Genomic DNA, 26,614 nt, shown 5'->3' with positions numbered 1-26,614 from the left:
TTTTTTTTGGTAGTAAATTCTTTATATATATATATATATAAAAGTTAACTTTCGAAATGAGTATCAATGATGTTGGAATTATTTGAATTTATTCAGAAAGAAGGTTTTGGGAGAGTGTATCAAAGGAAAAGGCTTCGCGGTGTAGGTTTTGAAGAGACCACTCGTGAGGAAAGTAAGTTATGTAATTATTTCTAATTGTAATGATTATGAATGATTAGTCTATCCTTTATGCTTTGAAATTTTATTATAATGAAATGTCTTATGAGAATTTTATTATCATCATTAGAAAACATTGGGGTATTCACAGCTATCTATTCTTGAGAATAAGAAAGGTTTGTTAGATGTTTCAGTGTATTTATTTCAGCCTTTTCTTAATAAATAATTTTTTTATGCAAAGAAGTTTTCTTTTACTTAGGTACTATCAAATTCTTAATACACCAAATGTATGAGTATAAGCATACTTGAAGGTTACAACCATTAAAAATAAATATGAATTATGAAGGTATGATGTAAGGAATATCAAGTTAAAAGTAAAGATTGATTATTCTATGATGTGATGTCTGCAATATCAGGTGGTCAAAAGGGACCCAATTAATAAACCTGTATTGTAGGTGGGACAAAAGGGACCCAAAAAAAAGATACCTGCATAGCAGGTGGAGCAAAAGGGACCCTTAATGAGGCAAAAGGGACCTCAATATAATTCAATGATGATAATGACATGTTTACTTGAGCTCCATTGAATATTATTTTGAATGCATAGCCAAATCTTTTACATATTTAATTTGATATTCAATATAACTTCAAAGAGGTAAAGAATAATACTAATTAAGATTTATGATGTTGTTATAATTAATAAGTGAGTTTAATGATTTATGACTTCAGTGCTTTAGTTTATTTCTTTAGTCATATTATAATTGTGATTTAGATTACATAATTTGTTGGGCCTCATAGCTCACCATTTATTTCTTACTTGTTGTTTTTACAGGAAAAGGAAAAAAAAAAGTGGAGGAAGATTGATAAGCAAGTATTTAAGTTTTATGTCAATGTTTATTTAAATTTTAAAATCTATTCTTGAGGTTAGTAAACTTTTTTAATGATGTAATACTTTGAATTGTTTTAGATTTCATTAGTGGCTCTGTATAAAGTCTTTGATGTGATGAAATTTGGGGAATTATTAGATGCTTCCTTTGTTATTCCAAATGATATTTATATGATCTTTTATTTAGATCTGAAATGAACTCAACAGAAATGAGAGGTAAATGATGAAAATGTTATAGTGATTCTTGTTACACTCTATAGTACAATATAGTGATACTGTGGGGTGTTACACCTTTGGCATCAGATAAATTGCACTTGAACCAAGAACAAAAAGATGGCTAAAACAGGAAGCACTAAATTCAAAAATATTATTTCTGAAGATAATTTCACATCATAACCAAACCATGGCCGCAATGGGTCGATTTATAAAGACATGCTTAATACTTTCTTCATGATAACAACAATGGCATTAAGAAGGCATCATCAAACTTCATTTTTTTTTTAATTGGGAATCCATCAGCATATTTCGCTTCAAAGTTATCTAACATAGAATTTAAGAAGCATTGAAAATTTATAAAGTCATTGTTAGCCTCAAAAATGGTGTTGGTAGATTGAGGTCCACTACGAATTCTGGGGCATTCACTTGATGTTTGATGACATCCTAAAAACCATTAGAGAATAATTTAAACTTTTATGAAAAAAAAAAAGTAACGAGTGCAAAGCAAACTATCAATAGAGCCCAAACCGAACAAGTTTACCAGCCAAAAAAATGAGCAACCACGGCTAATGCTCTATTGAATTAACTCCATCATGGCCCACTTGATAGAAGAAACCTGTTTCCAAGAAGGAGAATCTCTCAATTTGTAGGAGCAAATGGTTAGGTGTTTTCCTTTACAATATTTTTCATTAGAAAAGTAGCCCAAAGGCTATCACACTTTCTGAAATTTCACCAAAATTTAAAATAGAAAGTATTCACCGAGCCAAATATACTTTTATGGCAGGAGCCAGTTTCTTGGGAGTACTGCAACACTCGAGCTAAGAGGACCAGTAAATTTTTGTAATATAGTGCTCAAACCCAAGAAGAATTTATTAAAAAGTCTATGAAATCTATTACAAGAATAGGAGGTAGGCTTAATGGTCTGAATGAGATAAATAAGGAGAGAATAAAGGACAATCTTAATTAGAGCAAGCCCCCCACCACTGAAAGAAATTTGAATTCCCTAATAGATATTTAGTTAAGGATTAGATTGGACGAGATATTCAAAAGAAAGCACTTATTTCTACCATTTAAAATAGGAGTACCAAAATATAAATATGCTACATATTTACATTTAAAACTTGTAATAGCAGGATTCTCACTAATCATGTTTTGAGGTAAGCCGTTCGAAGGAATGAAACATCTTGTAGAATTATTAATGGGAAGACCACTTTCAAGTTCAAGGACAGGTAAAAGTTTTCTCAAGATTTTAACCTTTGAGATGGAACCATCTATGAAAATTATAATATAATCAGCAAAACTGAGATAGAATATAACTGTCCCATGTTCTCAAAAGCTAGACAAGGAGTACGTTCAAGAGAAAAAATAAGCCCTTTGGAAAAATAATCAGCAGCAATAACAAAAAGCCCAGGGGAGATGAAATCCCCTTGTCTTAGATCATATATAGATTTAATAAATCAATGATATATGGCTTTGATAATAGGCAAGAAACAAAAAAATTCAACAGAATTTGCAGGGAATTTGAGGCTCCAATCATTAAAGCCAAAGAGGGATAAAACGTTATAGAGAAATTTCTAATTCAGGTTATCATAAGCCATACCCGTAAGAAATTGGGACAAGTTTTTGAGAGCTGTTTGAGTCTTCTTGCAAGAGAGAGAGAGAGAAGGGATGACAGATTTTTTAGGAGGAAAGCTAATCTAAAGCTTTATTCAATTTTCTCCAATTTAATACATCACATATGACCAATATTTATAGAGAGTTCCATTGATGTGAAAACATGCCGGAATAAAATAATCTAAAACTAAATCAATTCATAACAATCTAGTTTTACAAATAAAAAACAAAGAACCACCAGGTCACAAGAACTCGCGCTTATTGCAATTAGACCGACTGCCCCGAACACTTATGCATGCTCCAACTTGCGACTCCGCACAATCCACCAATCCGATTCCAAGTTATCGACCATATTACCATCTAGAGGTTCTTGCTTCTCTATTTTTTTTTCTCTGCAACTTTGACACCAAATCCAATCGACACCGCTAGCCGATCTACCTGCAATGTAACCTAGCAGCTCCAACTCAAAGATCTAAACGAATCTTTAATCAAGAACAAGATTCCTACTTCCAACCGGTCCCGACATCCGATCTGGATGCCATGTCTGTCCCGAACAATGCGAACCTCCTCCTCTTCCGACCAATTCAAGAACCCGCACTCGCGACTGAACTGATTCCGACTAGATAGCTTGTGCAAGGCACCTAATCTAGTGACCGAGCTTGCCAGCTGCCTGTAGCTTGATCTGCACAGGTTCGGCCTGTGCTCCATGGCCCTGCTTGCTCTGGCTCGCTAGATCAATCAGTGACCCAGCCTACATCTCACGCCAGCCTAGTTCCGCACTCCACCTATGACATCCGAACTCCTGTGCAAACCTCCGGCCACAAGCTTTTGTCCGCGCGGGCCACAACCCAACGCGCTTGCCACCCTGTGCAACAACGCGCCTTGCACGTTCCCGCCTCGCGTGCTCGAACCACACGTGATCACTGCTTCTGTTCAAATGTCACAAGCCCGCACCACTCTAGACACGCCCTACAAACCAAAAGCTGCATGTCCGCCTCCACAAACACGAATCGCCTATACCGCGTGCTTGCCACGGCCAAACCCTTTCTTGATACACCTCAAGAGTACCTTCCTCCTTGTCAATCACCTCCACATGGCTCTGATACCATTTGCTAGAAATTGGGAGGAGTTTTTAAGAGCTTCTTAAGCCTTCTTGCAAGACAGAGAGAGATAAGAGATGACAAATTTTTTAGGATGAAAACTAACCTAAAGTTTTATTTAATTTTCTTCAATTTAATACATCACATATGACCTATATTTATAGAGATTTACATTGATGTGAAACATGCAGGTTAAGAGGATTTTCTTCAAAAAGCATTTCCTACATTTTGTTAAAATTTGCATTCACATGTCTAAGAAACAGTATTATTAGTGCAAACAATAGCAATATCATGAACTAAATCATCCTTAGCCAAATTTGATTGATTCGTTTGAGTCTCAGAATGACTGTTTTCAGTCACAGCTTCAGCGGCAATAAGAATAATATTAGTATTAACAATGTAAGATGGAAAATGGGAGGAGAGGGAGTTGGTTGGTGTTTGACCATTGGATGAAACAACAGTTTTTTGATCCACAAGGGAATCAAAATTAGGCTTTAGGGCATCAAAATTAATAGCGTGTATAGATTGGTTAAGTGGTAAATTGCTGGGGAGTTCTATTAATGGTTTAGTGGAAGGTTTAAATTTATTTTTTTATAAGCTCAGGGTGTAAGATTAAGCATTATTGATTTCAGTGATGTGAATCTTCCAATAAGAGAAGAAAAATGTAGGTTCTCAAATTGAATAGTTTGGATGTAAACATTAGATTCCATCTCCAACCAGATTTCATCAAATTGTTTGGCATATCCAGCTCAATTAAAACACGAGCAACCGAGTGCTAGGTAGTTGATGTCGTGGCTTGATCAATTTGCAAAGGCCTTCAAAAGATGGAAGCAATAAGACGAAGAACATGAGGGTTAAAGTAAGAAAGTCTAATAAGATCAGGGAGAGCCAACTAAACAGGGACAAGAAGAGATTCACCTAAATATCAAAGTAAAGCGTCTATTTAAAGAGTCTCATTTGCCTGTTATCAACGCCATAGGCTCATACAGTTATCGATACAATAGGCTCGATGGTAGAAAATATAACACTAATCCATGTCATTAGAAAGTTTAATGATAATATACTTGGCATTTTGGAGACCAACAGATACCAGAAAGCTTCAGAATAAGGAGTAAATAATATTAATATATGGCCTCCAGAGAATAAATTTCCTGTAAGAACATAATTTAGATGAGAAAGGAATCCAATCTGATTGTCAATGAAAATAAGAGCAAAGACGATAAAACATTAGATTGTTTAAGAGACCTTGGCGCATGAAGAGCAGTCACAGCAGGTTTCCTAATATTGTCAACAAGAAAACCAGTTGTAGCTCCATTCATTAGTTCCTAATCCTTGCAAGAGGAAGAGGCCGCCATGAAAGATGGAGATTAGGCACCCAACACGTTACCAGCTAGAGGCAAAAAGCACCAAAGGTAGCCAGCTTGAGGAACTAGAGATACTCCTAGAGCTGGATGAAATAAGAAAGGGCAAAGGAATTCCCAAATTACAAGAGCCGAAACCATAAACATTGAAAGAAGGGCCAAGTCAATTGGGATAGGGTAACTTGGTAACTAGAAAATTAAGGTTCATTGTTTTACCACTTAAATGAATTTGGAAGTCAAAAAAATTTTGGATCAAACATTAAATATTATTAGGAGAGAAATCCCCATAAAATGATTGAAATCATGTGGAAGTATTCATAATTTTTTTATTTATTGAATAATAATTCATTAATCTTTATATTTAAAAAATGCTTGTTTATATTGGATAGAAATAAGTGTCCGACATCATGAACTTGGTTTTAGACAACATTTGGGTTGATTGGGCCAAGGGCTAGGCCAATTGAAACCAAAGATCTACTTATGGACAGATTGAGGTTTCAAGGTTTTGGGTTTAAGTTCAAACTATTATAATGGGGCTTGCAATGGTTGAAAAGGCTTTGAATTAGTTTAAAAGAAGCTAGGGTAGACTCCTAAGGGTCCATGTACCAGCTAGGCTAAGTTAGGGCTAACCTTATTTATAGGATTCATAGTTCGAAGGAAAGACCTAGGCAACTATATGGTTTGATTTTGGATTGAATTGCATTGATTTAGATAATTTTGTGTGGCTTTATTTGAATTTGAATAAAATCATAATTAGTCTTCTAAAATCATAGCATTTATTAAAGGTCAATAAGGCTTATTCAAGGCTAAGAGGGCCATATAAGGTTGGTTTTGCACAAGTTAAGTCAAGAGCTCTTATGGATACCACGGTACCACCTATGTTAATAAATTTTATCTTTGGTTCTAGGTACTCCTAAAAAAGTTAGGCTACCTATAACTAACTTTTTAATTAATTCCAAGACTTCTGAGACTAGAAAAGCAAAGTCCAAGGTTTGGGTTTTTCTAAAGCAAGCAATTGATAAGTCTTTATGAATCTACATAAGGGATTATATAAGGAGGGTTCATGCTAAAGGAAGATTATCTATTAAAGAAAGCTATGTACAGAGATGAATGTGGTCAACCTTATTCGAAAAATGATTTTAACACATTTGTGCACTTAAATTTGATGATTGTGTCTGTATTCATATAACAATAGCATATAAATTTTGGATAGATAAAATATTACTTTTGAAGGTACTACTAAGGTAAAATAATTTTATTTAATATTTCTATTTTAAACTACCAACTATCTTGCTTGATCCTAATGAAACTATCACTGAAATGAACACCAAGTTTGCCAAGATAGTTACTCAATTACATTCCTTAGGGAAAATATTTAAATGCTAAAAAAATAAATTTCTTATATGTTTGTTTGTCTTGGTATGTCAATGTTATTATTAATTTTGAAGATAAATATTTATTAAATTATTCCCTTGATCCTTTAAATAGGTTTTTTGCGGGCAAAAGATATGATAAATAATTAAAAGTTGTATAGACAAAGAGAGGGAGAAACAAATATTTCTAAGAATATAAGAATTAAATAATAGTGAAGGGGAATCATTAAGTAATTATTATATGACATTGTTTACAAAAAAAATTTAAACTTCATTCTTGTGAATAAATAAAAGAAATTTACAAGTAGAAGGAAAGGCAAAGATATAGGTAAATTTGTGAATAAAATTAATGCTAATTCACCTATTTGAATGTAAAAAATTAAAGTTACGTATAGAAGATTGACACAATAATTAAAATACAAAGAGGAAAATGGATCATAAAGCTCTTGGCAAAAAAATTGAGAAACATATTTAATGTTAATTGGTTTTAGGTCGGATTACTGGTGAAAATGAGTTGAGTCGAACTTGTGTCATGGCTAAGTCAGCTCATCAATTAAATCACGAGCTCGAACTCGAGCTCAACCCGTGGTAATAAAGGCGGACTCACAAGGTTGCTAAAAAATGTAAACGTGTTGGTGAACACTGTTGAAGAAGAAGAAGAAGAAGAAGAAGCGGGTCACTTTATTGCCAAATAATGTGGGCTCCAAAGATTCCATGCACCGGCCTCTCTGCGCTAGCTCTTTCCTTTTTGTTTATGCGGGGGAGAGTTTCAACGAGTAAGTTTTGGGGTAAATTTTTAAAAAGCAGATTGAGTTTATAGATAAGACACTACCCAAAGATCTCTCCCTCATTTTGTGAGGACGTTATAATATGAGTTCTTGTTTCCTATAGGCTCAAGCCCCTATGGTTAATTAAACCTCCCGATAATTAGAGAGAACTTTCAATTAAGACTAGTCGTAAGATAGGTCACATAGGTTACAAACACAGCATATAATAGTAATAATTTTAAAGTTTGAATTTGAATTTTGGATTTTTTTTTTTTTATTTTTAAATTTATCACTAGATAATTAAAACAGGTGATGGGGAAAATGAAGACAAGCCTGATCAAGATCACATGGTTCTATTGTCACAAACTATTATGATCCCTGGTCTACTTAGTCAGAGGAGGTAGTCGACCCAACCTAATAGAAGACACCATATGGTGTTATCCAGGATCTTTAACGTGTGATTTTGATGATAAAAAATATTATTAATTGATTTTTTATTTCTCTTAGCATAAATATTGGATATTATTTTTTATCTGTGCATATTAATATTTTAGGAAAAACATACACCGCTCATGACCACTGAAGACTCAAGCTTGGATAAAATAGGATGTCAAGTTAAAAAGTTTATAATTTTAATTTTCTTATAATTTTCTATTTCTTGAGTCTTTCCACATAAGATTGTATGTAATTGATGACCGGGTACACACACAAGGGGAGTGAGAAAATTTAAGATATATTTTTTACTAATCATATTGTACAACTTATCATGGTATTGTACGATCAATTATTCAAAAAAGGTTTATTATCGTGGCACGTGCCCTTTGATCGGGTGGTTTTCCCATACCTGTTAACGGTGAATGGCGCACCATGGCGCAAAGGTCTATTTGGAGCCATGGCGCATAGCGCACGGCGCGGCGCGCGCTATTTTGAACATGACGCAAGCTATATAAAAATAATAAAATAATAAGCATGAATATGAAATATTATTAAAAATAAAAAACAAGCTATCATAATAATAAAAGACAACCATAACATATATAAGTTCGACTATATAACATTCAAATATCTCATAATTCAAATATTACAATCTTTTTTTAAAAGATCAAATATGAATTTAATCTACTTTTCTTGGGAATCATCATCATCAGCAAATGTTAAAAAAGCTTCATTATCTTCTTCAACATTGTCTCATACTTCATAATCTTCTTCATCACCCTCCTCATCATCATTCTCAACAGCAGCATCATGCCTAATTGAAGATTCTTTCTCTTTCCATTTAGATCTTTCCCGAATATTATAGCTTTTATCATAAACATCAGTAGCTTTAGCAACACTTGTCCAAGTTAATCTTCATCTCCAACAATAAAGTCATTTTCTTCATCAGACTCATCATCTAATTTTCCTGTTAGCTATTCATTTGCATCATCTATCTCAGTCAAAGAAATAGGATCAATGACATCACGATGATTGAATCTCCGAATCAGTACTCTATTATATTTCACATAAACTAAATCCTTTAAGCGACCATGATCCAATTTGCTTCTTCGTTTGCTATGAAGCTGCAATTAAAATATTATTACATTACTATATTATGAACATATATAAAAAATAAACACATACATTGTAAAATACTTACATGTTCAAAAATACTCCAATTGCGTTCGTATCCAGATGAACTACATGTTAAGCTTAGGACTTTGATAACAAAGCTTTGTAAATTGGGAGCTCCTTGTCTGACATTTTATGATCACCTAAAAGTAAACAAATTTAGATAAAAGAAACATAATATTATCCATGAAACATAATATGGGGGCTACCGGGGGTCCAAGGGGGCGCTGCCCCCTAGCGGGGTTTGACCTAGTTGTATGGCGCTTTTGAGATGTACCGAGCGGTACCGAGCATTTACATAGCAGTACCGAGCGGTATCATGCATGTACTTAGCAATACCGAGCATTTATCGAGCATGTACCTAGTTGTATTGAGCTGTACCGAGTGGTACAAAGCATGTAACTAGTGGTACCGAGCATGTACCGAGCGGTACCGAGCATTTACATAGCTGGTACCTAGTTGTACCGAGCTGTACTGAGCGGTACAGAGCAAGTAATTAGCGGTACCGAGCGGTATCCAGCATATACGTAGCGGTACCGAGCATTTACTTAGCGGTACCGAGCATGTACCTAACAGTACCGAGCATACATGTTAAGTTCTAAATTCTTGTAAGAAATAGCCGTGCAAAACAACAGAGCTGTGCGGAACAGACAGAGGTTGCAAATCAGAGTCAGCTGGTAAGATTTTTTATTGGAACATACGAAGGAGGGGCGGATTTGGCAGAAGCACTGCTCTGCGGGACGATTTGGCGGAAACAACGACTTCAACTTTGAGACAGATTCGGCTGGATTCGGTGGAATTAGCAAATGCAGCAAATAGAAAACAAAAAACCTTCGACTTCGAGATAGATTCAGCGACCTCGACTTAGGGACTGTGGGATGTGTTCGACGGATGCAGCAAACAGAAAATCTTTCGTGAAATTATGGCAATGAATAGTCGTTTATCTTAAAATATAGATATATTTTTAAATATAAAAAATATTCATAAGTTTACGGAAATTTAAAAACAATTTAGTGCGCTATTTTGCACCGTGCGCAATGCGCCATGGCTCACATGTGGCGCAAATAGCACGCGCTATTTTAAACACATACACCTCGCCATGAACATGACGTCGTAGGTGCGTCGCGCCGCACCGTGCGCCATGGCGCGCGCTATTTTGCGCCATTGACAACTATGAGTTTTCCTATAAAATAACACCATTAATTCCCTAACGCTTCAAACCCTTGAGTAATGAATCATAGGGTATATTCGACAAGCATAAAGCCCTCTATCATCTAAGGTGGATTCATATCTATCCCCTTAAATAAACACCAACCCATGTCTGTAAGATATTCTTAGACGAAGCAACACATGGCTGTCGATAAGGTACCTTCTACCATGTTGGGTCGACTATCTCATCTGACTAAGTAGACCAAGGCCAATCACCTATTTTAAGTTTATGGTAATAAATTTTAAGTTTCAAACTACAAAATTCATATCCAAAGTTCAAACCCTAAAACTATTTCTATTATACGCTAGATTTACAACATATGTGATATCTTTAAAAACTAGCCTTAATTAAAAGTTCTCTCTCATTATCAGGAGGGGTAATTAACTATAGGGGTTTGTGCCTATAAGAAAACAATAACTCATATCATAAGAACTCGTAAAATGAGGGCAAAAAATATTAGATCCTTCAATAGTTACACTTGTATTGATCTCATTTTTATATGAGGTCATCAGAAACTACCCCAAATTTCATACCATATTTGATGGATGATAATGAAATTGTTGTCAATCATCCAACCATTTCAAAAGTCAATATAGCCTACATTCAATCAACCTATCACTCACTCAATATATATTCTATTCAATTAATCAATCACACATTCAATTAAATCTTGATCTTCAGCTTGCAACCAAATCAAATTAATCAAAATCCCAGTTAATCTTCAATCAATCATCAACCAACCAGTCAATCATATATTTAATCACCCCGCATGTTAGTCTACATTTCAATTAATCATTTCAATCTAGTCTCCCAATCAACTGCATTCAATCATCTAGCCAGTTATTAATCATCATCATGCATTCATAAATCAAAACTTCAAGCAATCATTCAATTTATAAATATCCAGTCAACCTTGCAATTAGGTGGCTCAGTGCATTACCTAGCACAGTGTACTAGCCTTCGAGAGTCAAGTCCTAAATCGCTTCATTAGGAGTAAAAACCAATCTTTAGCCTTCTGAACCAATGATTAATTAGTTTGATCCAGGCTAGCTCAACTGATCATATATATCAATTGCCTCTAATTCAATTCCAGTTTGAATATTGAGCTTCACCAAACTTCCTCAAACACCTCTCATAGTGAAATGGATTTGGCTAGTCACCTTGATTCGATCAACAGGTGATTGGGTCAATTAGACCCAAGCTTGGTCAATTGAACCTATTTATGCTCAATCATTATATATGATCCAATCAAGACCACTTCAAAGCATGACTCTAAAATCCTCAAACATATCTTGAGTCAACTCATGGTGGGTATGACTTGGTCAAACCCACCATGCAGATCATACCCCATTATATAACACTTCTTTACTCATACAATGGATTTAGCCACCTAAACTACTTGCAAATTATTCAAATAACTTCTATGTGCTCTCTAAGGTCTACCTCATCATGCTTTGACCATTTGACTAGTCAAACTAAGTCAATAAAGCTTTAAATGACCTTATTTGGTCAATACTTTATTTAAATACCCACACTATAGTTTCACATGACTTCCAAACCCTTCCATCAGTTCCTTGGGTTTTCCTATCTGCCACCTAAGCTGCCTTGATTCTTTGACTAGTCAAAGAGTTAATCAAATCTTCAATTGAGCTTGTTTGGTTAAAGCTCTCTCCCCATGGATTTTCCCGCCAAAACTCCTATCCACATCATTTAAATTAAACCTAAATCCCTCCTAGTCTCTCTTTGACCTAAACCTAACATATAATATGACCCCTAGCCTAGCCTAACAACCCTGGTGGTCCCCTCATGCCAAGACAAACCTAGAATAGCCACTCCCTCTACCTTCTAACCACCTGAGCCAGCTGGCATTCATCCAAGCAATGCACTTGATGCATCCTAGCCATCCAGAACATCCCTAGCAGCTAAATTGGGCCCAAAGGATGGAATTATTCATTCAAACTTATCTCCCATCTCATTTACTTCTAAGAGTTCTTATCATTTTGTTTTTCTTCTCTAAGCCTTCTCCGATATTTTCCTACCATTTCTATAATGTTTGGAGGTTGCCAGCGGCAATATTGAAGGCAAGGTGAAGTGAGGTCTATCCCGTTTGTTTGAACTTCATGTGGAAGCTTCCTCCAAGCTTAAAACCTTCTAAAATATCATAGAGGGACTATCAAGAAGCAAGAAAGCATATAAACTTCCTCTAAAATGCCTAGTATCTAGGTAAATCTCAAACCCTATATTTTATCTAGGTTTCTAAGGATGTTATTTCAAGCCTTGAAAATTATTCCCCATCGATTATCTAATCTACTATCATGAATAATTAACTCAAATATCTTGCCATTTATTTCATTGTAGGTAGAGTTTTAAATCAAAAATTTTAACTATGGTTTACAGTGGCCAAATGAGGAAGATGTAATCATGGTCGTTGATTTCATTTATTTGATTTCAACGGCAATGATATGTCTGTTCTATTTTCTCGGTTTGATCTATCTGAACCGCACGCTGAATGGAATTCGTCCGGTTAGATTTGCACCATCCATCCAAAATGTGCTGATTGGACAATTATTTTTTGCATCTTACATGGTTAAGTCCCCAATCATGCATCGCCATATGCTTAGTCTTCCTTTTCTTTCCTCTAGGATCCCTGGGTGCCTAGAGGCCATAATCTATTTAGGATACTAGATTTTAACAAACTGCTTTGTCATATCCCTGGGTGTCTGGAGGCCATAATCTTTTTAGGATACTAGATTTTAACCAACTGCGTTATAGATGGCTCCTTCCATAAGTTCTTCATGAGGACCTTAGAATCATGATTCACGACATTGCTACTAGTGATGATTTTGGCATCTACTAGAATGATAAGTCTCATCCTAACTTTAAAACTTTCCATCATGATTTTTACCATGAATATATACTTGTTCCTTAACATTTCCTTATTTGGCATAAAAAATTTATTTGAGATATGTTGTTTTTACTTGGTTGGTTGTGGTTGGAGGTTTAAAAACTACAGATACTTCATTAAGAGGAATATTCATTTAAATCATCATTGTTTATTTTGCTTGGAGTCTAACGAATCCTCTTCTCATCTCTTCTTTGAATGTCAAAACTCTTTTGGCATCATTAGTTACTTTATTCCTTGGGATTCAACCTTTCTCTTTAGACATTCCCCGCTTCATTTATTGTCTTCTATTTTTTAATATGGAAAATATTTAAAATCATGTTAAAAACTTATATTTTTTTACAACTTCCCGCTCTATACTACATTTAGAGAGAGAAATACTAGAAGATTTGAGAATGAAATTGATAGTGCCACTGCCACATCAACTTGTTTCAAAATTAAGAACGCCCTTCATCTTATGACTGTTTCATGAAAAGATTATGTGAAAATTTGCTAGCTTATCCCCTAACTTAGCCTTTTCTGTTGGTTTACACCTTATGTTGGGTGTTGTGGAGGAAGTTTGGGGCTATTCTATTATCGTTTTTCATGCTATTGTTTGTTCGTTGTTTTTTGTCTACTGAAGAATTTTTGGTGGAGTTTTGTGTTTCCCTTTTCTAGCTTTGTGATTATTTTGTGGGCATGCTTTTTCTATGAGGGTAGCTTGCATGGAGGTTTTGGCTTATGTGTTGTAGCTGCCTTTTGCTTTTGTCTACTTGGTGTTTTTCTGATTGCTCGGGATTTTTTGGTAGACTGTGACGAATCCTTTACATGTGTTTTGGTTTCCTCTTAGAAGATCCTTGCTGGCAACCCAGGGATTTTTGGCAACTTCTCTCAAGTGTTTTGAAATCCTTTTTGGGTTATTTATCTTTAGCGACAGAACAATATATGCTATATTTTTGCTGCAGCACTTCACGTTTTCTCCCATTTGTTATTGAGTTGTAATATCGGCTTTTAGCTTTGTTGTCATTTCTTTTTCATAGTGCAACGAAATTGAGCTCTGTCTCCTAATTTTTCAAAAAGATAATAATAATAATAATAATAATTCTAAATGGTGTCAATTAATAGTTGTTCTATAACAGAGCTCTGCATTGGGTATCCATACCCATACCCACCCACGTACCCACCCATACCCAATGGGCATGGGTGGGTATGGGTACGCCCATAGGCTCGTGGGTGAGTATGGGTGGGTACCCAACATCAGAGGAGAACCGATTTACATTACTAATCATCATATACATGCAGTATATTATAATAATCCTTACTACGCAGTGTGCAACACTGAACCGTGTCATGGCCATGATAAATTTTGATATGTGACTTGAAAGTTTGCAGTTAGAGAAAATGAAAAAAAAAAAACTCAAGGCCATTAATATATGGTAGTCTGCATTCAATAAGCGTGGAAAGTGTGGGTGGGCAAAGCCCGCCAGCGCAGAGCGTGGATACCCAACCAGGACCCCATGTAGGGCTCTGTTCTATAAGCCACGTGAACAGTTTGCAAACTTGTATAGATTTCTTGTCAAAGAAACAAGCTTCAAGTCTGCGACAATACTGGTTGCCAGCTGGTCAATGATAGGTAGCCATTATGAATTTGAAAGAACTTCTACAGTACTATCTTAATGACTTCATATGATCAGAGGAAAATTGCCCCCTCTAAAATTTTAAGATGTTTTATATATGATATATTTTATTTGAGTAAATTTAATTTCTTTCATTATTATTTAATTTGTGTCTTCTTCAAAATTTTAGGATTTTGAATTATAGAAATCTCTTGAAAAAATATGATATTTTTAAAATAGTCAACTTATGTACTGAAAAGAGAAAAAATGTTATTCCGCCATTTATAATTTTAAAAATAAATAATAGATTTGGAAAACAAATTAAAAAATTGGTTGGTGTAGGTGAAGCTTAATTGGATTATGACTTCTTTTGAGATAGCTTACTTACTATTATTAACGCAAATTTTTAGTACAAAAATTTTAAAAAATTTTAAAAAAATGCTTTAAATAGCAGTAAGAAAGCAGGTCCAAAAGAGGTCGATCTACCTTGTTTGGGACGACTTTCTTATTACTTCATAAAGCAGCTTTTTAGCACAAAAAATTAATTTTTATACTAGTTTTAAAGCAGTAAAAATGCCGTGGAGAGCTTTCGGCTATTATTTCTACATTGCTTTCAAAAAAAAAAAATTGTATTAAAAAATGGCATAAGAAATCAATAAAAAAACTATCTTAAATGAAGCTCATGTTAATCACGTCCAATTATAATTTTATTTCTAAATTTCAAGTCTCAAATTTGTTATGTGATAATTTATATTAAAAATAGATATTATGCTATGAATTTTTATAAATCCTCCAATAGATATATAACTTCAAGAAACTGTAGACTTTTTATTAGTACTCTTTCTTGTGAGTACGCTTAGGTTTTCTTTTTTTATTAGTAAATATCGCGTTACAGATTAATAGTATTCTTCAACATGTGCCCAAAACTAGCTTGCAAGAAAACTCCTCATGAACCCAAAAAATATGAGCATATTTATTTAAAAATATAATCAGAAATAATTTAATGTACATGTACTGTTTTCGCACTCATAGGCTTCTTTATATACTAAAATTTCCTTACATTTAGACTTTCGGTTTCATAATTTTATGCTACTGCTACTTCTACATCATTTTTGTATAGAGATTAAGGGTTCGTTTGGGACGGTTTTTTATTGCTTTCTAAAACGAAGTTTTAATACAAATTTTTTTATTTTTTTTATTAAAACTCTGTTTTAGAAAGCAATAAAAAAACCATCTCAAACGAAGCCTAAGGCTTTGTTTCAAACAGTTTTCTTATTGCTTTTCAAAAAATAAAATTTATACTAAAAATTATTTTAAAAATAATAACAAATCTATCCCAAACGAAACCTAAAGCTGGATTTGGGACAGCTTATTTATTATTTTTTTTAAATAACTTTTTAGTATAAAACTATTTTATTTAAAAAAATTTATGCTACAAAATTGTTTTAAAAAATAATAAGAAAGCTATCCCAAACGAACTCTAAAGCATTGTTTCGAACAACTTTCCTACTGATTTTTAAGTAATTTTTTAGCATAAAATTTTCTTAAAATAATAATAAATAATAAGCAAAAACTATCCCAAATGAAACCTACATTAACTATTTTTTATTTTACCATATTATTAAATCATAGAGGGTGTAGACATGAGAGGAGGGGTGCATATGCTTTATTAATTTTGTTGTTATCATCACATAAAGCAAATTTATAATATTAAAATTTTGTTAAAACAATATAAAAACGTCACAAATATGTTGCTTTTAGAATATTTTATGTTCGTCTTTTTAATATGCCGTTTAGATAATATTTTGGACATTATATGCCAATTAAAGTGTGAAATGGAAAATTTTTTCTCAATTGGAAAGAAAATTTTTTTGTTGCTGAAGAAAGGGAAGATAAGCCTTCCTTGATTGGGTCAATTCAACAAAACGATAGTGGATATCAAATTCAGCTGTCATTTAGTGGAATAAATTGATTGGTTTTTTTTTCATTTTTCATAAAAGATTTGAACCTCCCACCTCAAGACAATTTAGACAAAGATTCAACATTATCTATTTTTTTGAAAAAAAAAATATTTCAAAATAGTCCGTAGATCATTCACGCACGACTAATTTAGTCTCAAAGTACCGCATAGCCCTAATTCAGTCCATCAACTATATAAAAATGACTTAAAATATTCCCTCATATTATAATTGTAATATAAATTTAATCACAATTTAATTAGTCCCTCAATTTTTTAAAGTTGCTCCCAGTTTAGCCTCAAAAAGACTATTTTGGATCAATTTTGTATAGCTGATAACAAAATTGGCATAATATTAAGCTTTGGTAATAAAATGCTCGTATTTGAATAGTCATGTGACTAGTTTTAATGAACCAGAGCATGACATAAAAATCGATTCATATGATTATCAACACTAGTTTAAAAGAAGTTATTATATGCAGAGTCCGGATGCATAACGCCATCCGGAGACCAACCAGAATCCGCTACGTCAGTGGTACCGAGCCGCGGTACTGAGCGAAAGGATAACATGGCGAATTCTGATTGGTCTCTGGAGGGCGTTCGACGTCATCCTGATTTAAATAGGATAAATTTGTTGCCTTTCTTGAAGATACCTCATTTTGCTCCTTTTTTTTTATTCCTCTTGCTTAATCCAAAAAAAAAAAATTCTTGTTCCAAGGTAGCCAATTCAAAAGGCATTCACAACCACCACATTTTTTTACCATTGAAAACGTCGTTAAAGACAACTTATTTTTTGTTCTTCAAGAAAAAGTTGGCTTGCAAACTAATTTGTTTTTGGAGTAGACTATAATTTGAAGTTTTATGTTTAGATCAACTACTACAAGCTAGAAAATTATAAAAAACAATATATGTATATGGCTAACTATTAAATGGGTGGGGGCTGAAAGAGAAAGTAAGGGTCTAATTTTATGAACCATCATCTTCTCATATATTATCTACACATATTTTGATCAGCTTCTACAAGGTGCTTACAATATTCTGCATATATATCGTATAGTCCTAATTCAGTCCATCGACTATATAAAAATGACCTAAAATATTCCCTCATATTATAATTGTAATATAAATTTAATCATAATGTAATTAGTCCCTCTATTTTTAAAGTTGTTCCCAGTTTAGTCTCAAAAGGACTATTTTGGATCAATTTTGTATAATTGATGATTAAATTGGCATAATATTTAACTTTGGGAATAAAATGCTCGTATTTGAATAGTCATGTGACTAGTTTTAATGAACCAGAGCATGACATAAAAACGATTCATATGATTATCAACACTAGTTTAAAAGAAGTTATTCTATGCAGAGTCCGGATGCATTACGCCATTTGGAGACCAACCAGAATGCGCTACGTCAGTGGTACTGAGCTGCGGTACCGAGCCGCGGTACTGAGCGAAAGGATAACATGGCGAATTCTGATTGGTCTCTGGAGGGCGTTCAACGTCATGCATCCTGATTTAAATAGGATAAATTTGTTGCCTTTCTTGAAGATACCTCATTTTGCTCCTTTTTTTATTCCTCTTGCTTAATCCAAAAAAACATTCTTGTTCCAAGGTAGCCAATTCAAAAAGCATTCACAACCACCACATTTTTTGACCCTTGAAAACGTCGTTAAAGGCAACTTATTTTTTGTTCTTCAAGAAAAAGATGACTTGCAAACTAATTTGCATGTGGAGTAGACTATAATTTGAAGTTTTATGTTTAGATCAACTACTACAAGCTAGAAAATTATAAAAAAAAAACAATATATGTATATGGCTAACTATTAAATGGGTGGGGGCTGAAAGAGAAACTAAGGGTCTAATTTTATGAACCATCATCTTCTCATATATTATCTACACATATTTTGATCAGCTTCTACGAGGTGCTTACAATATTCTGCATATATAATGCTTATACTTATTTTTTTTAATGAAATTTCTATCTATCACTTTTTCTTCTAAAACCTCCAAAACTTATCTATCAACTAATTCAATGGGTATAGCCGTATAGGTTTAGATCACCTAAGAGTTTTAGTTAATATTTCTTCAATAGAAGCTAATCCAACTACTTCTCTCATGAAATCATTTCTTAATTTATTAGTCTTCATTTTTTTAAACATTCATTGTAAATGTCATACTTAAATTAAATATTTATAATATTTTTACTACCCAAGAATCTAATTCAGCAGTATTGTTGGCATTATTATAATTTTCTAATATTTAATTTTAATTCTCATGAAGTTCTAAAATTGCTCTTGATGCACTTCTTTGTTTGAACCATTTAGTTATATATATATATATATATACTTTAAAGCAGAATTTAGGGTTTTGGCTCTTATATTACCGCTAGGACGGCTGGACGGGAAACAAAAGGCACGAAAACGAAACTCAAAAAGTTCAAAATTTATTTCTCTTGCGAGTTGCGACCAGACCAGGCGGCGGAACTCGGAAGACCAGGCGGCGTAGGCTTACTGCGCTTGCATGCTCGCCTGCTCAGGCCGCTCGGCGGTAACTGGTAAGAATCCGTCACTCCTCTCTCTTCAGCTCGCTCTCCTCATGCCCGGCGCCCGGCGGAAACTGTCGTTGGGTTCGTTGCTCGCTTTAAGCCTCACCTGCTCCGGTGCTCCCAGTATATATTTAATGAGGCATTAAATAGTATTTTGTATTTGCTGATTACTAACCTTTTTAGATGTTTTTTTCTTTGCCATTGAGTGATTGAAGCAGTTTTGCTATTTCGGTAGAAAAATTCTGGGCTTTTTATGGTTGGAAGCAGATTTATGTTGCTTTTTTATTTCTTTCACCCCATTTTGATTTAGAAACTAGAAAGTATTCAATTTTTTACATTTGATATTTTACTTGATGAATGTCATAATCAATGAACTAAGTAATAATGTATTTGCTATTTTACTTGATGAATCTCGTGATGTATCAATTAAAGAACAAGTTGCTGTTGAATTACGTTATGTTGATAGACACGGTTGTATTATTGAGCGTTTTATTGGGATCGTTCATGTTGGGGACACTTCAGCAAACGTAATGCAAAGTTCCTTTCTATTCATCTTTAGGTTCAATGTTGAAAGGATGAATAACAGGAGTAGATAATCTTTGTAGCTAGTAGTAATCAGCCGCCTAGATCAGATTCCGCGGAGTTTGACCCGCACCCTTGGCCTCAATCCAGCCTTCTGGCCGAGGGCTTGTGTGGAGGCGGCATTGCGACGTTCGCTGTGAAGATCCTTTCTCCCTTCCGAGCGCTTCGCCTAAGCCGCTTTAGTAGGGACGGGCCTCAAGAATATCATAACATACAAATAGAAAAGAAAAAAGAAACCTGGTCTCGAAGGCGTAAACTTCTTTCGTAAAGCACTTTTCAAGCTAAGGTGACTACTTTTAAAAGAAAAAAGACACTCGTTGGGGTTCCCATTATAACTCACTGATCAGTTTAAATCTTTTAAATCAAGAAATTGCTTTTCAAAGGCCAGGAGACATTATTTGTTTTGTTTATCATATGTTTTATCTTTTTTCTAATGTTTTATCTTTTTTCTAATGAATCAAATGATTAAAAAAAAAATTTAAAACCGCCCATGCCTGTCCCAAGCCCAGATGAAAAAGGTTGAGGGTTTTTTTTACTTCAATGATTTGTGCCCCCACTTGAGAAAACTCTTGGCTCCGCCCCTGCCCCTAAGGTATAGAAGAACGCTCAAGAATTATCATTTGAGGAGCCCGAAACCCCGATCAAGATCTCATTGGTTGCTATTTTTCTCTTCCGAGGGGCAGTGGTGACAAGCCCCAGCTTCAGAAGTTATTTCTGAAGGTGACCATTAGACACCCTCGGTCTATTCTTGGAAAGATTCAGATAGTTTATGGAATTATTGCGTTGCTAAGATTTTTGAGCAGTGAAAACAATAGACTATGGGTTAGAGATAATATATGTTGGCAAGGGCTGTATAATTTCATAACCTTTAGAAGGGTTGGCTAGAAGCTTGCCTTTCTTCTTAAGCTTTTGCATTCTATAGACAATGTTCCAAGTTCCCAAGAGCCCTTGGGAAGGAGGATTAGATTGTTGAATATGCACATACATAGCTGGATTCTGCATCTCCATTGATGAAGAATGAAGAGTGCTGTCAACATTACTTGCAAGAAGAATCAGCCAAGCTCCCATCCAAAACATTCACAACATCAGTCAAATCATTATCATCAGACAAAGGAATATTCGACCTAGGATTACCAACATGCTATATAGGGATGCAACCTGAATTAGCTGAGGACTCATGCGTCAGATGAAGACCATCAGAGTTATTCAGAGTAGGCAAAACTTGCTCGATATCCCCAATGGGAACAGACACCTGAAGCTAGTTGGCAGTCTGCAAGCTCGGGTTGCATTCATACTTAAATTCGTAAATGGATAGCTCTAGAAAATAATGAACATGCAGAAATCTTGTTAAGGAGTGGCTTGAAAATTAGAAGGAAATGACTGAAAGTCATCAACTGAGCTAAACTCTTACTCGGATATGTCAGATGAACAATTGCAGCCAAGATATCAATAAACTCAGCCGATAAAACCTGAACGCAATCCATGCCATCCAAAACCTTTCATAAATTGGCTTGCTAAGAGGCTTTCCTACAACCACCCTCACCAGAGTAAGGAAAAGGATGATGAGCACTCCTCCTTACCATGCTTCTTCAATTTCCACCCTCGCCAGAACTATGCATCCTATATATCAAAATTAATATACGATTTAAATGGTAGGAAACCTCCCTACATTATTGTATATGATTAGTTTAAGATTGTTAAAATTATTTGATCCAAATTTCTCCATAGGTGACATCCAACCCTACTAATAGAACTTAGCAGTTTAGAGTTCAAGAATCATGTGAGAAAACTAGCTAGTGTGGAGATTAAGTGAGAAACTATAATATCTCTAAGTGAAAAATTAAATCAACATTCAAATATTATCAGAGTTTGGTTTAAATAAAGTCAACCAAGTGTAAAGTAAATTCATTGGATAAAAAATGAAGATAGCAAATTCACTTAGGTTATGATGAACTCTCCATGCTCATAATGAACTTTCCCTTTCCCAAGAATAAAGGCTATTCGTCCTCATCATACTCAATTATTAGGCAAATGTCAATAACCCCAATAACTTCAACCATCAAATTAGAAGCTTTGACCATGATTGTCCACATGTGAGCTGTCCACATTTATACTAATACCTTTTCTCTATAGTACTCAAATTTATTTATGTGCTTTTATTTATCATTATCTTCCTATAACAGCCAAAATTCTAACATATAAATAAGGGTCAAAAGGAAAATTTTGAAAAATGAAATCCTTTGGCTATCTACTAAAGATATTTCAAAATTTCATATATATATATATTTATGTGTGTATTTATTGGAATTATATATATCAAATTTACTTTGTCAAACTTACCCAGCGATAATTTATATGTTACGATCAATGCTTGATTGACAATTTACGTAATAGAAAAAACCTATGTAACACTTGAACACATGTCAATAAAAGAAGTATGAATTATTCTCTGTGGATGCCGAACGTCGTCCAGAGTCCAATGAAAATGTGTCACATAAATCCCTACTCGGTACTACTGTTTGGTACTGCTCGGTACCGACCTCGATACTCGATGACGTGGCTGCATCTAATTCTCCTTTGGAGGGTAATCTCTTTCTGGTGTCCGCAAAGAATAATCTCTCGAATAACAGAGAATGTAAGTTCATTTCAATTTAATTATATATACATATTACTTTTAAAAATTAAAATGCCAAATTACAAGATACATTTTTTTTTTTTTTAAGATTACTAGTAAATTTATTTTCGCCCTTTTTCATTTGTTATGAGAAAGATCGTTTTCATTACAAGAGACAAAAATAAGTTGCACCAGTTTAAATTTTGAAGAAATTATTACATGCGGAATTTAGGAGTAGCGCATGTTCGAACTTCAATAAATTCAAATCATGTGGCTTTTACACATCATGTATGCAAATTATACACAGGGTGAGTATATACACATCCTATATGAAAGCCATGTTGCTTGATTTCATTATAGTCAGAAAATATCTCGATTCTACATGTAATAATTTCTCCTACATTTTCCCTTCTTCTTTCAACTATTTTATATGGTTAGTGGTGTCAATACTTGACATGACACGAAAATCCGACTCGAACCTGACCCGAAATATTTGGGTTGGACCCGATCCGATTTCAAAATGGGTCGGGTTCGGGTTCCCGGATTCGATTTGTTTGAAAAACGGATCGGGTTCGAGTTGACCATACGGGTTTCTGGTGTCCGCTGTCGCTCGCTCGTGCGCGCCCCGCTGCTGCCCGCTCACGCACCCCAGTACTGCCCGCTCGATCAGCGCCCGTGTCCGCTAGGATTAGCCGCCCGCTTGCATGCGTCAGCGTCCGAACAGCCTGCACGCGTCCGCGCCCGCCCGCTGCCGGCCGTCCCGCACGCTTGATGTCTGCCGTCCCACCGCCGCCATATGCCAAACTGTGTCGGGTTAGGTCAACCCGACGGGTCGGGTCTGGGTCCGAGTTTCCGATCTGTTTACATACTCGGGTCGGGTTAGGATTGATCCGTTTGAACCCGGGTTAATTCCGAATTCAACCCGAACCGTGACCCGAAATTGACACCACTATATATAGTAGTCCGTACTCAATCTGATATGATTGACCCGAACCCAAAAACTTGGAAACGTTCGAATCGAAGTTATTACGGGGTCTCTCGCTTTCTTTCTCTCTGAAATTCATTAGAGGGAGCCCTCATCTGCCGCGTCGAAGGGAACCCACTCGTATTTGTGGAATACTACGTCTTTTGCCTCTTGTGATCTTCTTCTTCCCGTTCTTGATTAGTTGAATGCTCCCGTCCCTCATCCTCATCTTTTGTCCCAATGACATTCTTTAAATTGGGCTATTAATTTGAACATAAGGTTCCAAACTTCTTTTCTAATCCCTGAGGCTTATAGTGTTATCACTTCTTCATCTTCTACTCTAACAGCCTAGAAAGAAGATAATAGAAGTCATGTTCCAGAAGCAGTTTTCCCGTCCTTCTTCCTTCAAAGGCTCCCTCAAGGCCCTTGAAGCGGACATCCAGCATGCCAACTCCTTGTAAGTCCTCTCCTGCCCACTGTATTGATTTTCTTTGGTTTTCTGATTCCCATATCATTTGAATTATATGAATCCCTAAACTTTAGATTGGAGAAAGCGAAACAAAATGAATTTTTTAATGAGTACTTCAGAATTCTTTTTTTGGTGCTTTAATTTTGGGATTTGTGGTAGTTTTGATTGCTAGGGTTATGGGTTTTTCAGGGCTCATGCTGTTCAGAGAGCTTATGGCGGTGCTTGCCTGCAGATGAAACTGTCTTATGGTCCTTTAGCTCCGGTCTTCGTCTTTCTTCTGCAGTGGATGGACTGTGTCCCGACTTATGTGCTTCCTAATTATCTAGGGCTCCTTCAAATACTTGTATATAAGGTTATATTTCCTTTTTATTCATTAAATTTTGCATTTTTAATTTATTTTTCATAATTTCAGCAAAGAATACAAAATGTTTCTTCTGTGGATTTTTGCTGCTTTGCTCTTATTTTGATTGTTCTGCTTCTGCTGATTTCTATCGAGTACAGAGTTTAGCAGACTTAAAAAACTTCAATCAAAATTATGCAGGTATATGTTGATGGAAAATCGTCAATATCTGCTTACGAACGGAGAGCCAGTATTAGAGAATTCTATGGTACATATTAAATTATACCCCACTTGCTTTCGTCGTGATTATGAGTTGCTTGAACTTCCCAGCTTCCTTGTTTCGTCTGAAAACTACATGCGTATATATCTTAGGTATCATTTATCCTTCTCTTCAACAACTTGAAAGCAACCTGTTGGAGAAGGAAGAGTCCTTTGACAGATTTAGAAGCAAGGAGATTGTTGGAAGAAAGAGAGCAGAAGAATTGAGGAAGATTTCAGATAAGGATTTGGAGAGGGATGACGAGTGTGGTATCTGCATGGAAATCTGCACCAAGATGGTTCTTCCTAGTTGCAATCATGCAATGTGTATTAACTGCTACCATGACTGGTAAATAATCTAGCTTAAAGGAGTTTCTTTCTTATTAAATTGTTTTGCGATGAATGGTTAATTAGTCTAGCTTGTTCAATTCATTCTTATAGCTTCTGATTTCAGGAACAGAAGGTCACAGTCCTGCCCATTTTGCAGGGGAAGTCTCAAAAGAGTTCGTTCAAGAGACCTATGGGTGCTAACAAGCAGTTGTGATGTGATCGATACAGCAACTTTAGGGAAAGAGAATGTAAAGCACTTCTATAGCTTTATAGATAGCTTGCCTCTCAACGTTCCAGACACGCTTTTCTTGGTCTATTATGATTACTTGTTCTAGTCTTTAGATACAAAGGAAAGCGCAATCTGTAGATAAGTGGAGAGTGGAATACAAACAGCAACAAAGCCATCCATCTCTTTTTGATCGAGTTTGGCTAGAGAGAAACCTCTTTCATAATTCTAAAATCCTCCTAATATAGTTGTTTAAGAAGTTTGTAAATTACTGCTTTTCTGAACAGTTGTAAATAAAATTCTTAGTTATTGAATGGAAATTTGAGAATTCTATTCTGGCTTCAATTGCAAAGTCATATGATGATGTGCTTCTTTTAAGCCTGAAAGCTTACACAGTTTTCCAAGCCTCCTGAAGTTTTTCATGTTCTGTTTCTTATTGCCCTTCTGAATGTAATTTCAAATGGACGGTGTAAGTCAGCAACATTTTGTCCGAGATTATTTAATATTTGAAGAAAGTCAGTAATTTGACTAGTCAATCTACATGTTTTGGGCTATTGTTTCTCGTAAAAGTGGCATTAGGTATTTAATGTTCATTTGTTCAGTTTTCATCAGTCAAAATGAGATGTGAAAAGTTGGTAGACTCAAGCTTCGTATGATATAGCTTTTATTACTGTATTTTAAAATAATTTTTAGTATAAAAATTATAATTTTTAAATTTTTATACTGAAAAGTTTTTTTTTTTAAGAAATAGTAAGAAAATCATAAACGAAGTCTAAGACATGATGCCGATTTATTGGGGCTCATTGTCTTTTGACTATGTATGGAATGTAATACAAGCTTTCAATTCTTAAAATTAGTGTGAATTCATATATTTAATAGCAATGGTTTTCTAGAAGTTACCTTCTTCACCTCGAAACTTCTCAAATTAGTCGTTTGATTTTGATTTTAATTACCCTTCACCAAATGTGCGTTCTTCCTTGAGAATCGTCTCTAAGTAAATGTTATTCCTATTGTATTTATATATTTTTAATGTAAATTATTAAGTATTATTAAGTGCTAGGAAATTTACAGTGATATAGTGTGTTTAAAATCTTAACATTATAATAAAATTCATTACACTTAGATAAAAGTGATAAGAGATTTTGGGATCCAAAAATTTACTCTCCGGTCTCTCCATGGTCTTCTTTATTTTCTTTCTTTTCTGGGTTGTCGAGGAGAGTTTTTGAAGACAGATAGAGGTGAGGAGCATCTCTTCAATCGGTTGCTTGTGTTCCTGCATTAGAAAAAAAAATATCAAAGAACAGACAAAAAGAACAAGAACTGATTCAGGGAAAAACTGTTGAATTGTATTGAAAATGTTCACATATTTGTATATGAAAATGTAATGAGTGCATGTGCACACAACAGGTGTTTGTTATAGATGGAAGTTGGATATTGATTGGTTTGTTGTAGAGTAGAGGTTAGGATTAAAAGTTATAAAAGTGGTATAGATAATGTGGCTTGCTTATTAACATGTGTGCTTACCACCGCTCTGCAAATTAATAA

General features: G+C 34.8%; 1 protein-coding gene and 2 long non-coding RNA genes across 4 annotated transcripts; 1 reads left to right on the top strand and 2 right to left on the bottom strand.

The window, feature by feature from the left end:
• Positions 1 to 1,388: 1,388 nt before the first annotated feature.
• Positions 1,389 to 2,411, bottom strand: LOC114580201. The gene is made up of 2 exons (XR_003701519.1): positions 1,797 to 2,411; positions 1,389 to 1,699 (listed from the first exon to the last, which is right to left on the bottom strand). It is a non-coding gene; the product is annotated as an uncharacterized LOC114580201 (long non-coding RNA).
• Positions 2,412 to 4,868: 2,457 nt separating this feature from the next.
• LOC110097185 lies at positions 4,869 to 5,469 on the bottom strand. The gene is made up of 2 exons (XR_002303179.2): positions 5,215 to 5,469; positions 4,869 to 5,120 (listed from the first exon to the last, which is right to left on the bottom strand). It is a non-coding gene; the product is annotated as an uncharacterized LOC110097185 (long non-coding RNA).
• An 18,006-nt stretch (positions 5,470 to 23,475) lies between these two features.
• Positions 23,476 to 25,414, top strand: LOC110097181 (E3 ubiquitin-protein ligase AIRP2). Of its 2 annotated transcripts, none has more exons than XM_028696933.1 (5): positions 23,476 to 23,903; positions 24,148 to 24,267; positions 24,457 to 24,523; positions 24,628 to 24,862; positions 24,968 to 25,414. In XM_028696933.1, the coding sequence occupies exons 2-5, from the start codon at positions 24,148 to 24,150 to the stop codon at positions 25,176 to 25,178; spliced, it is 633 nt and encodes a 210-aa protein (XP_028552766.1). In that variant the 5' UTR covers positions 23,476 to 23,903; the 3' UTR covers positions 25,179 to 25,414. The 2 variants fall into 2 exon arrangements, with proteins under 2 accessions (XP_028552766.1, XP_020679087.1); XM_020823428.2 differs by having other exon boundaries at positions 24,105 to 24,267.
• Positions 25,415 to 26,614: the final 1,200 nt, after the last annotated feature.

This window comes from Dendrobium catenatum, unplaced genomic scaffold (assembly GCF_001605985.2).
Source record: "Dendrobium catenatum unplaced genomic scaffold, ASM160598v2 fragScaff_scaffold_853, whole genome shotgun sequence".
Classification (NCBI taxonomy): domain Eukaryota; kingdom Viridiplantae; phylum Streptophyta; class Magnoliopsida; order Asparagales; family Orchidaceae; genus Dendrobium; species Dendrobium catenatum.
Note: the sequence above shows the minus strand (reverse complement) of the source record. Positions and strands in the feature narration are given on the sequence as shown.

Coding starts and splice junctions, on each gene's coding strand:
- LOC110097181 (XM_020823428.2), top strand. CDS start 23,818: ATGTTCCAGAAGCAGTTTTCCCGTCCTTCTTCCTTCAAAGGCTCCCTC. Junction 24,268..24,456: donor TTCAAATACTTGTATATAAG/GTTATATTTCCT, acceptor AAAATTATGCAG/GTATATGTTGATGGAAAATC. Junction 24,524..24,627: donor CAGTATTAGAGAATTCTATG/GTACATATTAAA, acceptor TATATATCTTAG/GTATCATTTATCCTTCTCTT.